Here is a 19427-nt window from a genome sequence, read left to right as displayed (position 1 = left end):
TTTACCAAATACTCATAAATAGGAATGCAACGGATCACATTTGAATCAGGGTATATCTGAATTTGATCCAATAAGATTCGATTCAATTTGAAGATCTGATCAGATCTCACAAACATCGAATTGAATATGAATCCATTAAGGATGTCAGACGTCCAAATTTGATCTGAGCCAATTTCATTTCTAAAAATTTTAATAAATTATTAAAAGGAAAAAATATAACAGTTTATATAAAGAAAAACAAAAATTATAAATATTTTTTTCTAACTATTTCTGTCATCTATATACATGTTTTTTATAAAAAGATGCAAAAATAAAATGCAATATAAACATATTTATAAAATCAAACTCTTTCAAATTGGATAGGGTGATCCGAATTCAATCCGATTTTTTATCAAATCCTATTATCCAATCCAAAATCCAACAAGGTGGATCTGAATCCAAAAAAAATAGGATCGGATTTTGGGTGCGGTCGACCAAAACTATTTGCGCCCCTACTCAAAAACACTGATAAGCAGTTGGGGGTGTTAATTCACCAATTCATTATAGGCCTCGTCAACCAAGGTTCAAAATATCGATACATATTGGGCTGTATCGGCCGATACATATCGTACCGGGGGCTTCCTAATATGCCCCTACATGGGGTGTTTTGGGGTCTCAACTGGTTCAGAGGGTGGACAGACCTTAAACCGGCCCCTCTAAACCAGATTTAAAAAATAAATAAAAAATAAAAATCTATCAATACTACCTGATACGACTCTACCGATGTACCAAACGTATCGATATTTTAAACCTTGCCAACAACAAAGAAATATAGAAAGTCATTAGGATGAACATTTTGAATGCTATAAAATGCTCTTCCAACCTTCCTTTCTGATCTTGTCTAACCACATAGTTAACTGTTATACAGTTATAAATTTAAAGATTCATCTACTTAAATGTTTAACAGGTACCCACTGATTATTCCTAGTGGCTCTTAAATGTGGACCCAGTTAGGATTGGATCCAATGTCTGTAGACCCAGGCCCTGTCTATAGGTACCGAGAGTATCAAAAATCCATTGCCACCCTAATAATATTCCACTCAGCAAATATTAGACTATGTTTGGATAGGCTTCTTTTATTGAGCCTGGACATGTGGTAAGCAAAAATGTAAATAAAAAAAAAAAGGGAAATTTTCCAATTAGTATCTTATACTTTGGGCCTAATGTCACTTTGGTCCCTGAATTTTAAAACGTGACAATTCAGTACCTGAACTTTTAAAATGTATTAATATAGTACCTAATATTAACCAATCCGTTAACCAACCATTGACATTTGAAAAGACACAAATGCCCTTTGAGTGTCATCTAACTTTCTTTTCAACCATCCATATGTTGATAAAAAATGAACAATCTCAAATCATTGCATCTTCTATTCAAAAAAGTTGGGATTATGTCTCAGTGGGCATTCTGTAACCCCAACTTTCTTGATCATAAGAGGCAAGGATTTGGGACTTTATTTTTTGTTAACGTTTGGATGGTTGATAAAAAGAATTAGATGACACTTTAAGGGTATTTGTGTTTTTTCAAATGGCACTTAACAGCTGGTTAACGGGCTGGTTAATGGCTGGTACTAGATTGACACGTTTTGAAAATTTGGGTACTAAATTATCGTGTTTTAAAGTTCAGGGACCAAAGTACAAGGTAGTAATCATCTAGAATTTTCCCCCAAAAAAAAATTGTCTTGTGACTGTTTTTTAAACATAATCTAAATTCAAAACACTTAATTTTAAGCCCAAAAACCTAATGTCGAAAGACTCAAAAACCATACTTCTAACTGTATTTGTGTTATTTGTATTTGTAGTTGTAGTGTATATAAAAGTTATATCTGATGAGGCTAATAACAATGACCATGTGACTCAACGAGCTATTGCACTTTTTGAACCATAATTTCAATCTACCTTGAAGATGGCACCAATCAAATTATCAACTGATTTGGGAACTATTTATGGACGCAAACTCACCAGGTAACTGGATTTGGAAAACCAGGTTAATTTCTTTAGTTGTCTTGTTTTCTTTAGTTGCAAGCTGTTTATCTGCTTATGATTCCTGGATTAGTTTGAAGTTTAATTGAACTTTGAGAGTTCAAATTGGCTTATATTGCTTTGGTGAGCCTGGTTAAGATTGTTTGCTCACGGGAGTAGGAACATGTGAATCAAGTCCAAACGATCTGATATGGCTAGACTCCTAATTAAACCCAGCAATGAGTCATCCGGCCACCGGCTGTCTATGCACCGGCGGCCATGTGCCAACGACTGGCAACTATCTGGTAGAACTAAACAATTAAACATGGAAATGGCATGAATTGCATTAACCTTGCTGTCTGAGTTCTTAGATGTGTTCTTCTTTTAGGCTATGTTTGGTTTGAAGAAAAATATAGGAAAAGGAAGGGAAAGGTAGGGAAACCTATACAAGATTTGTAAAAGTTTCACTACCTTTCTCTTCATTTCCCTATCTTTTCCTTCAAACCAAACATAACCTTAGTGAAAGCTTTGTACTGGCCTGTAGGGAAATGAGGGATCACTGTAAATCAGGTTTCAAACATATAAAAAGCTTTACCCAATGATATTATCTAAAACTGCTAGCCATATCCATGGAAATTGAGAAAGAAATTGGTGACCCACTAATTAATAGAAGAACCTACAGTCGTAGGCTCCACCATTAATATTACAGTCAGTCAATAAGACCTCTCACCAACTTATGAATGATTCAGTGCCCAATTTAAGGACGGAATAGGAAATTTCCAATCTCTCCAGCTGATAAATTGCACTGTTAGAGTCAACCACCAACTTAACTCTCTGTGAAAATGTCATTTTTTTTCCCTTCTATCCATGCAAATTGCAAATTGGAGATGAAGGTTCATCCGGTCCTCATCTGCTCATTGGGTAATGGTTTTACCAGTAGTTAACCAGCCAGTTTGATATGGAGATTGTAATGCATACCCAAAAGTTGAAACCAAGGGCACACTGCCAAGGTGCAACCACTTCCTCAATAGCTTCATGCATGAGCATTTCACTTGATAGAAGATAAAGAAATTATTAAATTAAGGTGTAGAGAAGCAAGCGCAGACATGCACCCACATAAACCAAATCTTAATTAGCTTGTAATAAGACTTCCTGCATCCTATATTCATGCCAAGGGCTGTTTTTCTGGTAAGCCTTTGAAGTTCTGTAATTCTGTTATTAGTCCTACCATCTCAGAGTGAAGATATTTACATATCTAAATTCCATACTTTGAATTGAGTTTGAATCTTGGAAGTTAGTGGATGGAAAAATGAATTCCGCAGCCAAAATTTGGGATTAGTTTCAGGGCGTCTAACCAAAGAATGACAGATGAATACCCAATTAGTTCATGGCTGCTATGTCATTAAAACCAAATTTGAACATGCATGATTTAAGATGCATGTTGGACAATGTGCACATGGTGGACAGTGCTGTAACAATCTATACTTGAATCAATGTGATTTAAGATGCAAAAGAGAATGGGTTCCCAGTCACCACTCTATAGATGCAAGCACAGTAAGATGAGCTTCTTCCTCCCAGAACAAGGTAGCTTGGCAATTAATACAGTAGTTGGTGCATTAAAACTGAAGAAAAAGACTCCAGCAGCAGGTTACAGACAGGTATTAATTGCTAATGAGAGAGAGAGAGATAACATTAAAATAATCTTCATTGATACTTAGAATTAATACACACAGAGAGTGTGATGTATGAATTCCAATTTGAAACAAAATCCTGGACAGTTGATAGAGAAATGCTCTTTCTTAGACCCTAACAGTGACCAGTGACGACTGACGAATGAATTATTCGTAGCAAGCATCAAGCAATATAGCATTAAGCTTAGTCCAATTCCAATCAACAATTTACTCAAAACATGCAAAAGTGAATACATGCATTAATGATAGGTCTTTAAAGCTCACTAAACCAAGTCAATAAGTTGATTAGCGACGACCACCATCACCACCACCAACACCAAAACCTGCTCCGCCCCCGAATCCAGCACCACCACCTACACCAAAACCGCCACCACCTCCTCCCCCAAATCCTCCACCTAGCCCGCCACCAGCACCTGCACCACCTCCAAAACCTCCTCCAGCTCCAAACCCTCCTCCTGCGCCTGCACCACCACCCAATCCACCTCCACCGCCACTACCGAAGCCACCTCCACCTCCTGCACCACCTCCAAGACCGCCACCAGCTCCTGCACCACCTCCAAGACCGCCACCAGCTCCCGCACCACCTCCGAGACCACCACCGGCTCCTGCACCACCTCCGAGACCGCCACCGGCTCCCGCACCACCTCCAAGACCGCCACCAGCTCCCGCACCACCTCCAAGACCGCCACCGGCGCCTGCACCACCTCCGAGACCGCCACCGGCTCCCGCACCACCTCCAAGACCGCCACCAGCTCCCGCACCACCTCCAAGACCGCCACCAGCTCCCGCACCACCTCCAAGACCGCCACCACCTCCTGCACCACCGCCGAGACCGCCACCACCTCCTGCACCACCGCCAAGGCCGCCACCACCTCCTGCACCACCACCTGCGCCACCGCCAAGACCGCCACCACCTCCTGCACCACCGCCAAGACCGCCACCACCTCCTGCACCACCGCCAAGACCGCCACCACCTCCTGCACCACCGCCAAGACCGCCACCACCTCCTGCACCACCGCCAAGACCGCCACCACCTCCTGCACCACCGCCAAGACCGCCACCACCTCCTGCACCACCACCAAAACCGCCACCAGCACCTGCACCACCACCAGCTCCTCCTCCTAAACCCCCACCACCGCCACCACCGAACCCACCACCTCCACCAGCCCCGCCTCCAAGTCCCCCACCTGCTCCAGCACCACCACCTGCACCAAACCCCCCACCAGCTCCACCACCTCCACCAAAACCACCGCCAGCTCCACCACCAAACCCACCACCCGCACCACCACCTAGTCCACCTCCCCCACCAAGCCCACCTCCTCCACCGCCACCACCACCAAAACCTCCTCCTAATCCCCCACCCTTCCCGAATCCTTTACCAAACCTACCATGTTTAAATCCCTTCTTATAAATCCCATGGCCTAAACCTCCTCCAAATCCAAAGCCATGCCGACGTCCAAAGAAGTGTTTATCATCCTCAACACCATTAACATCAGCAACAGCTACATTGCTAACCAGAAAAGCAAGCAAAACAAAAACTGCAATGTAAGCAACGACCCTCATCGTAAACACCAGTGCACCACTACCACCTAGTATGTACCCAGGAAAAGCAGAGTGCAGAGAAGCTCTAAGACAAGAAAGCGAAGTTGAAGACGTCGTGCAACAAAGATGGAGACAGTATTTATAGTGTAAAAAAGAGATGCTTTTACCAACCCCCATACGCCACTAGTCCTCTACCACCCACCAGAACAGAGTAAATGAATCCCCATCTGTTAATGGGCAGGTAATTATTTTCCAACCGTCCCTCTCCAACTCGGAATTTCCAAATGTTGACTGTGTGATTTTGACTTGTATAGGGCTTTTAAATTCCCAGAACCCTGAGTCAACTATACGTCCCCAGTTGGCCAATTTCCCTAAAAAGGCTACTGGTTGAAGGGCCAGCACGCTATAGCTTCAGTCTGCAACGTGATTCAATTTAATGGCGTTCTCCATCTCACAAGAAGAAAAAGCTGCCAATATTAATTACATCCCTTCATGCTTTACTATTCCTTTTCCATATTCAGACGAGATTTGGTGGTGGTTATTAGATTATTATCATTTATTATGGCGATGGTTAATCGATAAACAAATTAACTAATCCAGAGAAATCTGTTTCTATATATTCTTTTTTTTTTCCAAAATCCAGAGAAGTTTAATAGCATTGAATTCAATGAAATTTGACTTCATCCATTGTCCATTGATCAAATCCCAAGAAGGGTATCGATACAAGTTTACCAAGAAGATCAATACATGGGCATTCATGATTCTAAGGTGTTGGTTGAAGGGTGAGCCCTGAGCGAAGTCTGGCCGATCTTCAAGGTTGAAATGATATATATAAATGAATAATATAAGAGAAAAACTTATAAAGTTCAGGGGTGGTATACAGTTCCTCTAGATAGATATGAGCCCATAACTAACCAAGCGCTTCAGTTTCCGCGGATTGGGATGAATACTTGAATGAGTGATGAGTCCCACCTAAGAGATTAACTATATTGAGGCACAATTTAAGATCAGGTTGTAGTGATGATCATCAACTGTTCTGGTTTTACAGTATTAATTTGAACTATTTAAAAAAGTTCGATTGGAGCTGTAAGGTAATGAAAGTATTAATACATACAATGGAGAGAAGAGTCTGCTAAAAATCATCTACATCTACTTATGCTGAATTGCTCAGGGGCTCTCTTAGTTGGGGATTATGTGGCACTAATCCAGTTAGGGACTCTGGCACTAAGAAGCTTTTCTATATATTGACGATACTATATATTGTTAAGGTGGGGTTTCATTATTCAATTCTGCAAACCACATTTGTAAGTTAATTTTTCTTGGTTTGGAACAATATAGCCCCTGATAATAAGAGGTTCCACATCCATTTACAATCAATCGTTTCTGAGGTTTTGAATTGTTTTAGTATTGGAAACTTTTTCACACAGTTTGGACTTTGGAATAGATACAGAGAGGCCAGTCAATGACTCTGGAGAGGCAAAGCCTTTGCCTGAATAAAATGTCATTTTACTGGTACAGCATTTATTTTGAGCTAGAATGGTTCCTGAGGACCACATTTTGACCAAAGAGAAAACTTTGATATATACTGATCATGCATGGTAAGGACCGACCGAGTACTTTCCTTTGGGCCCGGTTTTTCTTTTCCAGTGCAATTTTATTTGCAAAAATTATGAGAGTGCAATTGTAAAAGTACTTTGAGTGCAAATTCTGATTTAATTTTGTTTCAACTTTTGCCTTTACTTTATTTGTTTGTAAAATAAAATCTGAAGCAAAATAAGGTAAGTTCATCCAAGCTCCTTAAATTTGCATCCTTCTAATTAAGCATTCAACAGACGGAGATAATCAGGTTGAATGTTGGTATAAAAAATAAAAAGTAAAAGTAAAAAATAATCAAGTCTTCATAAAATGCTGGAAACGTGTCTATCATTAAGGTGTTTTAAATCCAGGAGCAAAGATTTTTCCAAATAAAGTAAAACCCAAAACAAAAGTGAACAAGAATTAACATTCTTTTCATTTTCACTCCATGCACTACAAGCAAATGAAGACTAAGAAATGATAAAATATTCATCCAAATTGATTCCAACAGTATTTGTGAAGCTAGCCAGACCTGGGAAGAGATTGTTCATCACCACTGTATTCCTAATTTGAAATTCCATACTTCTCAAGAATTTCAGAACCCAAGGTGGTCCATGGAAAACTGTTTTTCTTCTGTTTCTAAATTTTGTTATGACAGCAGTTGTACCTCTTACTGAGTTATCAATGGATTATGAGGAGAGAGAGAGAGAGAGACAGAGAGGGTACAATTAGAGTTTTAGTTGTCATGCACTATATATCAGCTCTATATATGATCTCATATATATTATCAGCTCTATATATCTTCTCTAACGCATTGGACCCTTCTGTCAAAACGATGAGAAGAAGCCATTGGATCTCCTTAGTTTTTCAGAAAGTGATGAGATATGATCTTATAACAATGGTATATTCTACTACATGGAGGGACTGTATATATAGTGGAAAAGCTACATGCACGCATTTATTTAGCCTCTGCTCTACTCAATGGCATTGCTCCTAATGTTGACACTTGACAGTGGAAAGGTACCAGCAAGAATTTACTCTCTCTCTCTTTCTCTAGAACCTCTACTACATTTGCTTGGCCAGAAGGCCCAGAACTGTGCAAATAAATTAAATGCTCATGTTGGAGTATACCCAGCTGGTACTATTTCCATTGAAGCCAAACAGTAGTTATTAGTTAAGAAGCTTGGTTCAGAAAACTTATCACGTTAATTTGTCTTAGGGATTAAATTAGCTGCAATTTAATCCTTAGGCTGCGTTTGGAAATGATGCAAATGTGTTAATGTAAATATATAGATTGCCATGGTATGTTACCACCCTAGTTGGCGAGACCATAAACTGTCATGGGCAATTTCATAAAAGAGTCTTCCTCAAATCATCAACTCTTGGGATGAACATTCGCCTCCCGTTGGTTAGGAGGATATTGTCTTTAACCCAGAATCATTTGGCCTTCCTTCCATGAGCCACCATCACTAAGCTTTGAATTGTGGGATCCTTCTTGTCCCCTTCTCTAATGTGATATCTAAGGTTCAGTCTAACTTGGCTAGTAGATGGACCCTTATATACAATCAATGCTGCTAACTCGGCCTTTCTACCGAATGCATCAACAACTTGGATTATCAGCCCCGACTTGAACTTAAGTGTCATGTCAAAATCTGTTAAGAATCCTGTCATCGAGCTTGTTTGGGACCATCTTCTTCTATGATTGGAAGTAGCTTGTAGCTATATATGTTATATGTCTTGACCACAAACTTAGAACCAAGTAAGTAGTATCACCAAGTACAAAGGAAATGCACAATGGCGATCATTTCCTTAGGTACCTCCTCTCAGTATCATTTAATTTATGACTTTTATAAGCAATGGGATGTCCTTTTTGCATCAAAACCTCACCAATGGAAAAATATGAAGCATCAACTCATAAGGCTTGGTAGGATTTGGTAAGCCATGAACAGGTTTTTCGGAAACAACTTGCTTTAAACCATCAAAAGATGCTTTGCACGCTTTAATCCAACTCTAGTTGCTTATCTTCTTCAACAAGTCAATAAGGGCAATGGCTCATGCTAAGAAGCTGAGGATGAATCTTCAATAGTAATTCATAAGGACAATGAAGGAACAAAATTTAGTGACCTTGATGAAAGGCTCCCATTCTTGAATGGCCTAAACTTTGGTTGGGTTTATGCTAATTGTGCCAACTCGAAATACATGTCCTAAGAATCCCACCTCCTTTATAGCAAAGGAATACTTTTCCTTCTTAACAAACAAATAATTCTCCTACAAAACCTAAAAAACAATGTTGAGGTGGCCAAAATGTGCCTCTAAACATCTACTATAAACTACAATTTCATCAATGTACACAACAAATTGATCTAAGGATAATCTATTCATCAAGGTACAAAATGTAATAGGGCATTACAAGAAATCAAATGAGTCATATCTGGTTACAGTGGCTTTTTGGTTCATCACCTTTACGAATATGAGCATGGTAGTAGTCAAACCTAAGAGTGAACTTGGCCTAACTAAGTTGGTCAAAGTGATCAGCTACCAGGGGTATGGGGTACTTACTCTTGATGATGAACTTGTCCAGGGCTCCATAATCAATGCTAAGCTAGCTGGAGGGAACCATCATGTTTCTTTTAGAGAAACACAAGTGCTCTAAAGGGGGACTTAGAAGGCTGGATGAACCCAGTATCCAGCAAATCGTTCAACTTCTTCCAAAGATCAACAAACTTAAGAATAGGCATTCGGTATGGTAGACGAGTTGGGGGTTTGGCACTAGGCTTCAATTCAATTCTGTGGTTAATTTCTCTTCTTGGGGCAACTTATTTGGCAATTTGGAGGGCACGACATCCTTAAACTCATCCAAGATCATTGCAATTGCTAGAAGTATGCCCTTTGCAGCTTGGTTTAGCGTACTATAGTCCACCAACCTAAGCAAGTGGTTTCATCCTTTCACACCCCATTGTAAAGTTGAAGGCATCTTGGGGGTAATCCTTGTCTCTAGCACCACCTATATCATGCATGGGGCTTGGTCTTCAAAGATGCATACTAAGTTAAGGCATAAATATGGACACTACATTCACTTGTGTCAAGAATTCCGTGCCTAGGACAACTTGGAACTCATCCATGGGTACTACTGAAACATCAATCTTTCCTTCCCAATCTCCAATCTGTAGGGCCAACCTTCAAACTATGCCTTGTATAGGTTTGGCATTGGAGTTCGCAGCCTTCAACCAACCAAGTTTCTTGGTCGATGCAAGTCCCACTCAAGTGGCTTCTTCAATGGAGTTGAAGTTGTGTATAGCACCTCTATCCACCATGGCCTTTGTGGGTTGTCCATTTGGGGAAACATTCATGTATATCAATCCCTTATAAGTAAACTTAGGTGATTTTGGCAAGTTCACCTTCTTCTTCATAGCATTTATCCTTTGTAGCACTCCCATTCTTGTCTCCTCAAAGTCCCCCTCATCATTATTCTCACCATCACTAAGTTTAGTGAGGAAAGCATTCAACTTCCCATAGCTAGGTAGCTTTTAGTCCAATGCTTCCCTTCACAATGAAGCAAGGAAAGGAAGGAGTCCTCTTTATGAACTTGCCACCCTTATAACTAGACTCGCCACCCTCTTTATGAACCAACTCACAAGCTACTCGAGTTCAGCTCACTAAATAGTAAATACTCAAACTCTACTCGAAGATTATCGAGTTGAATCAAGCTTGACTCAAGTCAAGTAGTTAGTCAAGCAAAGCTTAAGCTTCTTAATACCCAGCTCGAGTAGCTCGTAACCCTAATCGAGCTTCTAATAAAATATTATTTATAACATAAATAAATAAATATTTAGTGATTTATTTATAATATTATTTATAATCAAGTTTCGTAATATATTTTTATTTATAGCATTTCATAACATTGATTTATTTATAATTTTAACATATCATCAAGTTTTCTAATATATTTTTATTTATAATATTTAAGTATTAATTTCTTTATTTATAATATTTAAGTATTAATTTCTTTATAATTTTTAATAGCAATTTATTTATAATTGGCTCGAGGCGAGTCAAGTTGGGTTCAATTATGAAGCTCAAAACTCAACCGAGCTCAAGTCAAGTATATAGACATAGACATACGAATGAGAATGTTGAACTTTTGTTTGAATAAAATACCCCTATTTTTGAATTTGACCCCTCTCTAACTGTGAGAGCTAAAATGCAATTTTTGAACTATTACTTTCATCTCATTTAATAAACTCTCATTAAGTCTTGTATTTATAGTATTAATCCCATTGTCTTTCATTAAATCCTATTCTTGACTAAAATACCTCGACTTTGCTTTTAGTTTCTCTAATTATGAGGGTAGAATATGTAATTTGAACTACTATTATTTACCTCATTCAATTCCCTCTCATTATGTTTTATATTTGGTTATTAACTCCCATTCTATTTCATTGAATCTTATATTTAAACTATTCTTTTACCAATAAATTTTATCAATTAGACCTATATCCAATACTTTTTAACAACATAAAACCCATGTTTTTTTTTAACTGGCTAAAAAATCAAGTGTTCTTTTATTATAGTGGAGGGTGAGCAATTCAACCATTCAGGTCAAATGGAATAACTAGTTAAATAACAAGGCATTTAAAATATAAATAAATACAAAAAATAAATAAATAAATAAAATATGTAAAAATGGGCACATCTCTAATATTTTGTATTAATCATATTAAAGAAAAATAAATGTGATAAATAATAATTGTTTTGTTGATATTGAAACTGAAATACAATATTTGAAGCTGGCCCAAAAATAAGATTGTTCCTATTTAGTGTCAAGTCAACTGTTCAACTTTTTGGGTCATATGTATCGACCCTTGATGTCAAAATTATCAAGTTAAAAAATGATGACAACACAAATATATATGTATATAGAAGTTCATTAATATTTATATTAATCATAGTAAAGAAAAATAAGTGTGATAAACAAGAATTCATTTTATTAATCATGAAAATGAAATACAAATTTTTAAAATATCCCAAAATTCATTTTCTCTTCCTTAAATTCTTCTTCTAATCTTCTCTCTCCTATCTCTTTTCTCTCCTTATTCCCTATTTTTCCTAGGGGTACAACTTGGGTTGGCCTGATTTAGCATTTTACACTTCTTCGAGCCCACCCAAGTCCAAGTTGCACCCCTACTTTTTGCTCTCCTACAAATTCTCTCTTTCCTCTCCTTCTTCACATCTCTCTCTCCCCTACGTTTTCTTCTCCTCTATCCTCTCTCTCATCCATTTCACTATCTTTTCCATGGAACGACATGTTGCAATACAGAAAAAAAATAAAGAATTTTTTTTTCTTAATAGGGATTTGTTTATATAGTTTAATTTAGTATATGTTTGGCATCGATGCTACAATTGCAGCACTGCTGATGTGTGGGTTGGAAGCATTGTTTTCTCAAACGGTGCCTTTTTTTTGTTTGGAATCGTTGCTGCTAAGTAGGACGTTTCCTGGAGCAACAACAACTTTTTTCTGTTTGGTAAATGTTATAGGGAATGTTTTCTTCACTTCTACCCATTATCTAGTGCCACATCACTGCCCTATTGGCAGCAACAAGCTGCAACTCCAAGAAACGCCAAATTTGACATTGCTCCAAGCCATACCTTTCCGATTTCCAAGGTGTGGCATAGAACACCGTTTTCTATGAAAAAAATGATTCCAAATAGATAATTGTTTCCTGGAGCACCGTTTTTTCTTATGTGACATTATTGTTCCAGGAAATGACAATGATACCAAATAGCCACTTAAATGTTCAAAAAAATCAAATGGGTAAAAATGGATGAATTAGGTTGAGTTGCAACTCATGTATATACAAAATATAAGGGTCTTCAATTAATGTGGGTGGATCACATCTAATCCAAACCAATCTATGCATTTGCCACCCCTAGTTTTGATATGTTTCATAAAACATACCACACTCGGCTGATAGAGATCATTTTGATCAAATATCAGAAGTTATTCACCTTTCTTTTATTTTTTTTCTATTCTTATTTTTTATTTATACTTTAAATCCATGTCTGTTTAAATCTGGGCCAATGAAGCCAATAGGAGTTTTAAATCTGTTTTAATTAAAGGGTCCAAAATAATAACAAATAATAGCCCAACTTAGCCTTTTGAAAATGAAAAATGTTTCTGTTTTTTAAAACATATTTTTATTGGTTTCAGAAATGGGTGTTTTCTTGAATCAAACTTGAAGTGTTTTACTTTGTTTTGTGAAGATGCATATTTAAAAACTTATTTTTTGCTTAGATTTCTGGTTTCCCAACAATTTAGTAGAAAAGAAACAACTCACTTGGTTTAGTCTATAAAAAAAAACAATTAAAAGGAAATAAATCCATTAGGAAGAGAAAAATAGAGTAAATACAAGAAAATAGAGAAAACTAATAAAGCTAGGGTGATAAATTTCTGATCACACAAAAATGTAGATTAATAAGAAAAAAAACACTTTATTTGGAGTTAGCATCAGTGGCCCCACAGGAGCCCCACACAATCAAAGTACAATAGTTGTCCTCCCGCACATGCCACTCATTAACGCGTGTGGAGCTAACGGGACCAATGTTAGGTCGTCCTATTAGCTCCCAAATTCACTCAAAAAACCCAAATCCCATTCCCGCTTCGACCCTCTCTCAACCTCAACTCAACCCCTATTCTCTCTCCTTCCATCTCCATCTCTCGTCCAAGAGTCCAGAACGAGCTCGGAATCCACCTCCTTCTCCAATGCCGACGTTCGTTCCGGTGGTCACACCGTCCGGAGGTAATGAACTCCCCCGTCTATCTCATTTTCTTTCTCACTTCCATTACAGTTTTTTATATATTTTTTTTCACTATAAAACAAAGAAGGGAGGTATCCATCACCGGCGACCACCGGCAACATTGAATAGGTGCGGTTTTTTTCTCTTCCCTCTACCATACTCAAATTTTTGTATTGTTATGCTGTCGAACATGAGAACCATCATCGGTGAACATGAAGGTTTTTTTACTTTTTTCTATATCATAACTGGCGAACTGTTATACACTTATACTGCTCTACCACACTATACTTATTTTTATAGTTTGATTTATTAATTTATTCCATATTTTCCTATATCATCATTGCAACCTGAGGTTAGAGACCTTCATTTTCTTCCTATTAATTTGCATGTAGGTTTTATTGATCCTGGTTTTCTTCTAGGTTTTGATAAAGTACCTGGAAACTCATACAGACAAATTTATAGCTTTGGTTGGCATTTCAACCAATTTGTTGCATTTGTCTATTGCAATTTCTACTAAAGCTTTCAGTCGTATTTGTGCATTTCTTTCTATTAAAACGAAATAAATTTGATGAATGGAGAAGAGATGGATACAGAAGGAGAAAGAACAAGGGTTGAGGTTGAGAGAAGGTCAAAGCGGAATGGGATTTGGGTTTTTTGAGTGAATTTGGCAGCATGTGCGGGAGGACACCTTCGCGCTTTGATTATGTGGGGAGTGAATTTGAGTGAATCCGGTTTCCCTGGCTGTGGGGCGCTGATGCGAACTTTGAAGAGAACAAAGAAAGTTCTTTTCAGACCTTATTGTGTTGGACTCGTCGTCTAAAATCCTAAGAGAAACCAAAAATTATATTTGCCCTATTTGCTTTTCATTTTGCTCTTTCTATTAGATCCATAATTATCAAAGTGCCCTTCTCATATGTTTTAAACATAAAATAAAACAAATAATTTTTTAGTATTAAATAACACAATTGCCACTGATTTTTTAGGCTTATGCCTTTAGACCTAAGGTTTATGCCTCATTTGACCCATGCGACTAACCCAACATAATCACCTAATTTGTTAAAGAACAAGGTGGTGATTGGTAATCTGAACTATGTGAAAAGTAAAAGTATACTAAGTTTGACTTGTCGAAAGCTACTTTTCTACTTTTATTGAGTTTTAAATTTGTTTGATATTTTAAATGTTGGATGCAGACATGTAAGTTGTTTGGCCAAAATTATGTGCTTAATTTACATATTAACCTTAGATTAATTTGGGCCTCCATGGGCTTAGGGCCCAAGTCTTCTACACAAATAAAACCCATGGCCCAAGGATCCAGAGGTACCAAGTCTAATTAGACACATGTCCTATTGTAACAAGATGGTCCATTAGCAAAACCACTAATTCCTACATAACAAAGCATGTTTAGGAATTAACCCTAACTCAACACTCCACTTGCATGGGATGTTAGCAAAGTGGGTTGAAGCGGCAGCAAAGGGTCTCTTTTTTCACAATCATGCTTGCACATTAGAGAAGCTCTCATTCACTTACACAAACACTTTAGAATTGCAAGCAATCGCAAGCTAGTTCTTGCAATCTTCAACTCTACTTCAAACTTGGATTCAATTATCCTAAGAAGATCAAGCCATTGCAAAAAAGGCACTTCTTATAGAAGCATCCTTCACAACTGACAAGTGCATTAAAGAAATATACATCAACTTTTCAAAAATGCCAAAATCAAAAAAAAATTGCATCAACACTTTGAAAAGTATGAAAAACATGCCAGCAACCTTGGTCTTCACCAAATTTGACCATTAATGAGAGGATGCTCATGCCATCGAGCAAAATCAAAGAGATTTCAAATCTTTTGTATTTTTGCTCATTACAAATTCATTTTGTAATTTATCTTCATATTTTGTATTAATCGAGTACACAAGTTTTGTGTTGACATTGGAATCCCTGAAAATGCTTATTTTACATTTTTACCCCCTGAATATATAAAATAATTTTTTTGATAAGTTAATATATAAAATAAATTATAATGCAATTATGTTTTATACAATCATGAGCATATTTTAGTATAATATTGTTCATACTAAGTATATTCTATAATACATATGATACTTATAATGTTATTTTAGATGTTAATATATAATATAGAATACAAAGTATAATAATGTTATCATATTATATATTATATTATTTATTTAACATATAATATTTTGTATTGTTTCTTTATTATTTATTATGTATTTTAAACGCTCTATATCCTATTACGTAAAATGTAATATATTATATTAACTAATATCGTACTATATTATGATATATGAACGATATACTCAATTAATCAACTGTTATATTATGCCATATCTATTGCATATAATAAAGCGGGATGGGCCCTTAAGGCGACGTGGCCTTCTCTTCCCGCAAGAAAAGGTATCCGCACGTGTATTCATTATCTCCGTGCGAAAACAACGGGATGGGCTTTCCCTACGAAACCAATCACCTACCTTTCATTTCACGTCTTACTCCCCTACTGCCCTCTTCTCACTCTCTCGTCCGAGTCCTTCTCACTCTCTGGTACGGTTGAAAACTTGAAATGAATCAGATCAGTGCAACTTACTCGGAGTTCATTTGTTATTCAGTTCCTGTGAGTTCGGCAAACCCCAAACTCTGCTTAACGTTCGCACCCAAATTGCTGGGAGAATGGTAGAGAGGTTCTTCTTCTTATCCACGAAACAACAAATTGAGAAGGAAAAGGAATGCAGCAACAGCCAAGTGATGCTCCTTTCAGGGCCTCCCTCATGTGGGAAGACATCTCTCCTCTTCCAGTTCGCTTTTAATTCCGCTTACAGTAGCTCCGCCCATCGTCATGTTGTCTTCATCTGCAACCGCCGCAGGTTAGAGTCCAAACCCCCTTACTTATCCCAGGTATTCTACATTTATTACTCTCTCTCTCTCTCTCTCTCTCTCTCTCTCTCTCTCTGTTTTTTCTTTCCATTTTAACCTGTATCTGTATGTAATGTAATCAGTAATTCATTTTTGAATGTTGCTTGCAGGGCATCGATGCCTCTTCTGATGTGTTTAACCGAATACGGATGAAGTGAGTGTGAGTAAGAGCATTGTCCACTGGGATATCAAGAAATTCCCTTTTCCTTATTAATAATTTACATCTATCCAAGTGTTTCTCTTCGTTGCCAGGTATGTAGAAGATTACGAGGGGATCAACAAATACTTGGCTGGATTTCACCTGCACCAACTCGGAACCTACCCAACAGCCGTTGTAATCGATGATTTCGGAGATTTCTTTGATGACAAGTAAGTCAAATCAGTCATGTAACTCTTCAGAATCGAGAACTATCCCGGTTTCGGTTTTGTCATTTTGGCTCCACACTACTACTTTCAGGAATTGTAAAGAGAGACTGGGTAATCCAAGAGGAAGAGACCTCGCCATGGTTCGAACTCTGGCCTTGTGCCGGGATGCCATCGCCCATGCCAAGTAACTGTTCTGTTCCCATGGTCTACCTTTTCGGTGCTTGGAGCGTTGTTTGGTTGTTTCCTTCTGATTCTTAACTCTTTATGTGTAACAGTGAGAGCTCGGCATCAGGAGAGCCTTGCAGGCTCTTGTTATCCGATACTCACCATGGCGATACTCCAAGGTTGTTGTTCATCTACAAGAGATGGATTCCCTCCATTTTCACCGTCGAAGGTTAGTTTACAAGATGTATTAATAACCCTAACCCAAATCCCTAAAACCCTCCAACCCATTTTTTCTTAGTCCATCCATGTTTACTGGCAACTTTTCAATATTTTCCCAGACTTTGCCAATTCCGCCCAGTTTCTTTTTTTCTTCGTTTGACTTATAAAAGAATGTAATTAGATTGAGTCTCTGGATTTAGGGGACGGATCGGGATCCTTCATTCTGACAAGCAGCGGCAGTGCTCCGGAGAGTGGCTCCACAAGAAACAGAAAGCGATTTGCAAAATTCTCCACGGCTCTACAGTATTTAGTGTTGCAGGAGATTACTGAAGAAACCGAACAGTAATCTATTTCTTACTTCCAACTTCCAACTGTCTTAGTTAGTCATCACAGACACAGAACATCTATTATGAATCCTGATTCTGTATTAAGATATAACATCTAATCAATCTGGGAAAACTAACTGCAACTTTTCCTACAATCCAGCAGCGCCGAGCCCAAACCCCATGGTCCCCTTCACAGAGACAGAGCCCCACTCTTGCCAGTTGCCACCCGCTCTCCATTAATGGGCAAATTTCAACATAATGGCATTATTTATAGCAGTGATGATCCAGCGAGAAGGTTTTCTATTTCTTTTCTTTTTCAGTATAATATGCCCATAATAAGACCCTTATCCCCTCTTTTATATAATGATGATGATAGAAGCATGCTTTTTAAAACTGAACCGGTCAGGAGTCCGGTTACTGGTTTGAACAGCCCAACCGTTCGACCCGAATGGCTGGCCCATTCTGACAAAAAAATTAAAAATTTTGAAAAAAGTCAAAATTGTTCGAATGCTTAACTGGCTGGTTCAATGGTTTGCTGATCAAAATCAAGTTTTGGGAGAAAAAGCGGGCTTGGGGAAAAACAGAACCGGTGACCGGTTCCTGGTTTTCCAGTCCAACCGTCCAGTCCAGTCCAGTTTTGAAAACCACGGATAGAAGAATAGAACTATAGAAGGGCTTTGGGCTTCACTGAAAACATGCGGTGAACAACCAAGGATTAGGAGGGAACGAAGAAAGAACACCAACATTTTTGGGGGGTTCAGCACCAAAACAAGTTGCCATGTGTACAATTATTTTTGTTGGAGGAATTAGTACTGAGAATTCAAATATATTAGCTGGTTTTCCTCTGTTAGTTACTATGCTCTGCAAAGTTTCTTCTCTTAAGTTGGAAATTATTTGTGAAAAAATGAAACTTCATGTTTTTTCACTAAAATGTCTTCTTCAGTACATTATCCATAATCTGCTAAGACTTCATGTTATTTTTTTTATTGGTCGTGGAGCTTGGGATCTAAAGAGGTGGATGAGTTCAAAATGATTCCAATACTAAACAGCTGCCGCTTATAAATCCTTGGTTGATTTTTGAAAACTGCAATTGACTGCATCTAGTAGCATTACACTTAAGCGGTTTCTTCTTCTTAGAACATTTGGGATCTAACTTTTTTTGGTTAATTTCTCTCTTTTTTTTTTATGAAATGCCTTATTACTTGTTTCTGAATTTCTTGCAATTCAATTCATAGATATTCTGAATCTATATGCATTGGAGCTTTAGTATTTATGGTATCTCTTCTCTAATGTCATTCCTTCTCATCAAATTGCCTATTCAATTTGTCTACGTTATGAAATTTGATAAAGTTTCGTTTCTCTTCTCAGGACTGTAGAAATCCTAATTTAGTGCCTATTAATTCAATTTCATTTTTTCAAGTTAATTTGGTCCGTTTTTTTTCTACAGTAAAACCACATATTTGATTAATCGGTTTATCTTTCTTACAAATTTAGTTGAAATTGAACCGTACTCAATTTTTACTTTACATTTTATTTTCTCACTCCCGTGCTGAGAACAGGTTACTTCGCTAGTATATAATTATATGAGGATATGTCGGACTTAACTGTTTAGTGGCAAAGTTGTTGAAAGATGATATCAGATAACATTTTAATTTAATGCTGAATATGCTTTAAGGGGACCCTTGAAAAGCAAAGATTTCAAAGTTGTTATCGAACTACACCCATTAAACTGTAATTCTTTTGCAATACACAGAACTCAGGTTCCGGGGTAAAAAGGACTTCTACTGTAATACATTTTTGGGAATATTTTATTCTTACCATTT

The 19427-nt window shown here is 37.7% G+C and overlaps 2 protein-coding genes across 2 annotated transcripts; one reads left to right on the top strand and one right to left on the bottom strand.

The window, feature by feature from the left end:
- Window positions 1-3687: 3687 nt before the first annotated feature.
- On the bottom strand, window positions 3688-5439 carry LOC148874772 (uncharacterized). Its single transcript, XM_088977963.1, has one exon. It carries the CDS (start codon window positions 5408-5410, stop codon window positions 3977-3979), a length of 1434 nt encoding a protein of 477 aa, XP_088834089.1. The 5' UTR covers window positions 5411-5439; the 3' UTR covers window positions 3688-3976.
- Window positions 5440-13473: 8034 nt separating this feature from the next.
- LOC148874771 (uncharacterized) lies at window positions 13474-17759 on the top strand. Its single transcript, XM_088963953.1, has 8 exons — window positions 13474-13605; window positions 13692-13732; window positions 16225-16510; window positions 16639-16682; window positions 16781-16897; window positions 16986-17078; window positions 17170-17288; window positions 17479-17759. Exons 3-8 carry the CDS (start codon window positions 16286-16288, stop codon window positions 17622-17624), a joined length of 744 nt encoding a protein of 247 aa, XP_088820079.1. The 5' UTR covers window positions 13474-13605; window positions 13692-13732; window positions 16225-16285; the 3' UTR covers window positions 17625-17759.
- The last annotated feature ends 1668 nt before the right edge of the window (window positions 17760-19427 follow it).

The sequence above is a fragment of the Nelumbo lutea genome, chromosome 1, assembly GCF_056320005.1.
Source record: "Nelumbo lutea isolate HS-2025 chromosome 1, American lotus-T2T, whole genome shotgun sequence".
Taxonomy (NCBI): Eukaryota; Viridiplantae; Streptophyta; class Magnoliopsida; order Proteales; family Nelumbonaceae; genus Nelumbo; species Nelumbo lutea.
The sequence above is the reverse complement of the archived record's forward strand: the minus strand, read 5'-3'. Positions and strand labels throughout refer to the sequence as shown.